The following is a 602-nucleotide window of genomic DNA, read 5'->3' as shown; positions in this document are numbered from 1 at the left end:
GCCGCCGCCGCCGCCGCCGCGGCCGCCGCCGCGCAGCTCGGCCCGCCGCCGCCGTGGGCGCCGTTCGAGCAGCTGCTGAGCAGCTTCGTTTCGAGGCAGGAGGATCATATGGAGGAGGAGGAGCGGCAGAGGAGGGTCGTGCTGGACCGGCTGCACATACCAACGGACGGCGAAGACGGCCGGCAACAGCAGCAGCAGTACCAGCAGCTGTATCAGCAGCAGCCGGCCGAGCAGCAGGCGGCAGCAGTGGAGCAGCAGCAGCAGCAGCAGCAGGCGAGGCCGCCACGGGACTCCCTGTCAAGCGGGGCGCTTTCGTCGCCGCGGCCGGGCGCTTCGAGCGGCGGGGGCGGCGCGGCGGCCGCCAGCAGATAGCATGCGCACCAATTTGAGTTGCTGTTGCAGGCGCGCGCGAATAGCTTGCACCATGGTTCCTATCTGTTCTCAGTTGATTGGGGGCATCAAGATCTTGGGGCTTGGGCTTTGTTGTGCTGCAATCATGCGCGCAAACCCACATGCACAATCCAAAAGAACCAACAACTTCAGACCACTGAGATTAGTAACAAAGCTCGACGATTGACTGTCTCTTGCCTGGTAGTTCGCAT

At 64.5% G+C, this 602-nt stretch overlaps 1 protein-coding gene across 1 annotated transcript; it reads left to right on the top strand.

Annotated features, from left to right (window-relative positions):
* Positions 1-36: 36 nt before the first annotated feature.
* Positions 37-372, top strand: MNEG_14712 (hypothetical protein; the record flags this gene model as incomplete). The annotated part of the gene is made up of 1 exon (XM_014036817.1): positions 37-372. A coding segment is annotated over one exon (336 nt), but the record flags the coding sequence as incomplete, so codon positions are not given.
* Between the last annotated feature and the right edge of the window lie 230 nt (positions 373-602).

The sequence above is a fragment of the Monoraphidium neglectum genome (assembly GCF_000611645.1).
Source record: "Monoraphidium neglectum strain SAG 48.87 unplaced genomic scaffold scaffold04705, whole genome shotgun sequence".
Taxonomy (NCBI): Eukaryota; Viridiplantae; Chlorophyta; class Chlorophyceae; order Sphaeropleales; family Selenastraceae; genus Monoraphidium; species Monoraphidium neglectum.
This window is presented reverse-complemented; position numbering and strand designations above follow the sequence as displayed.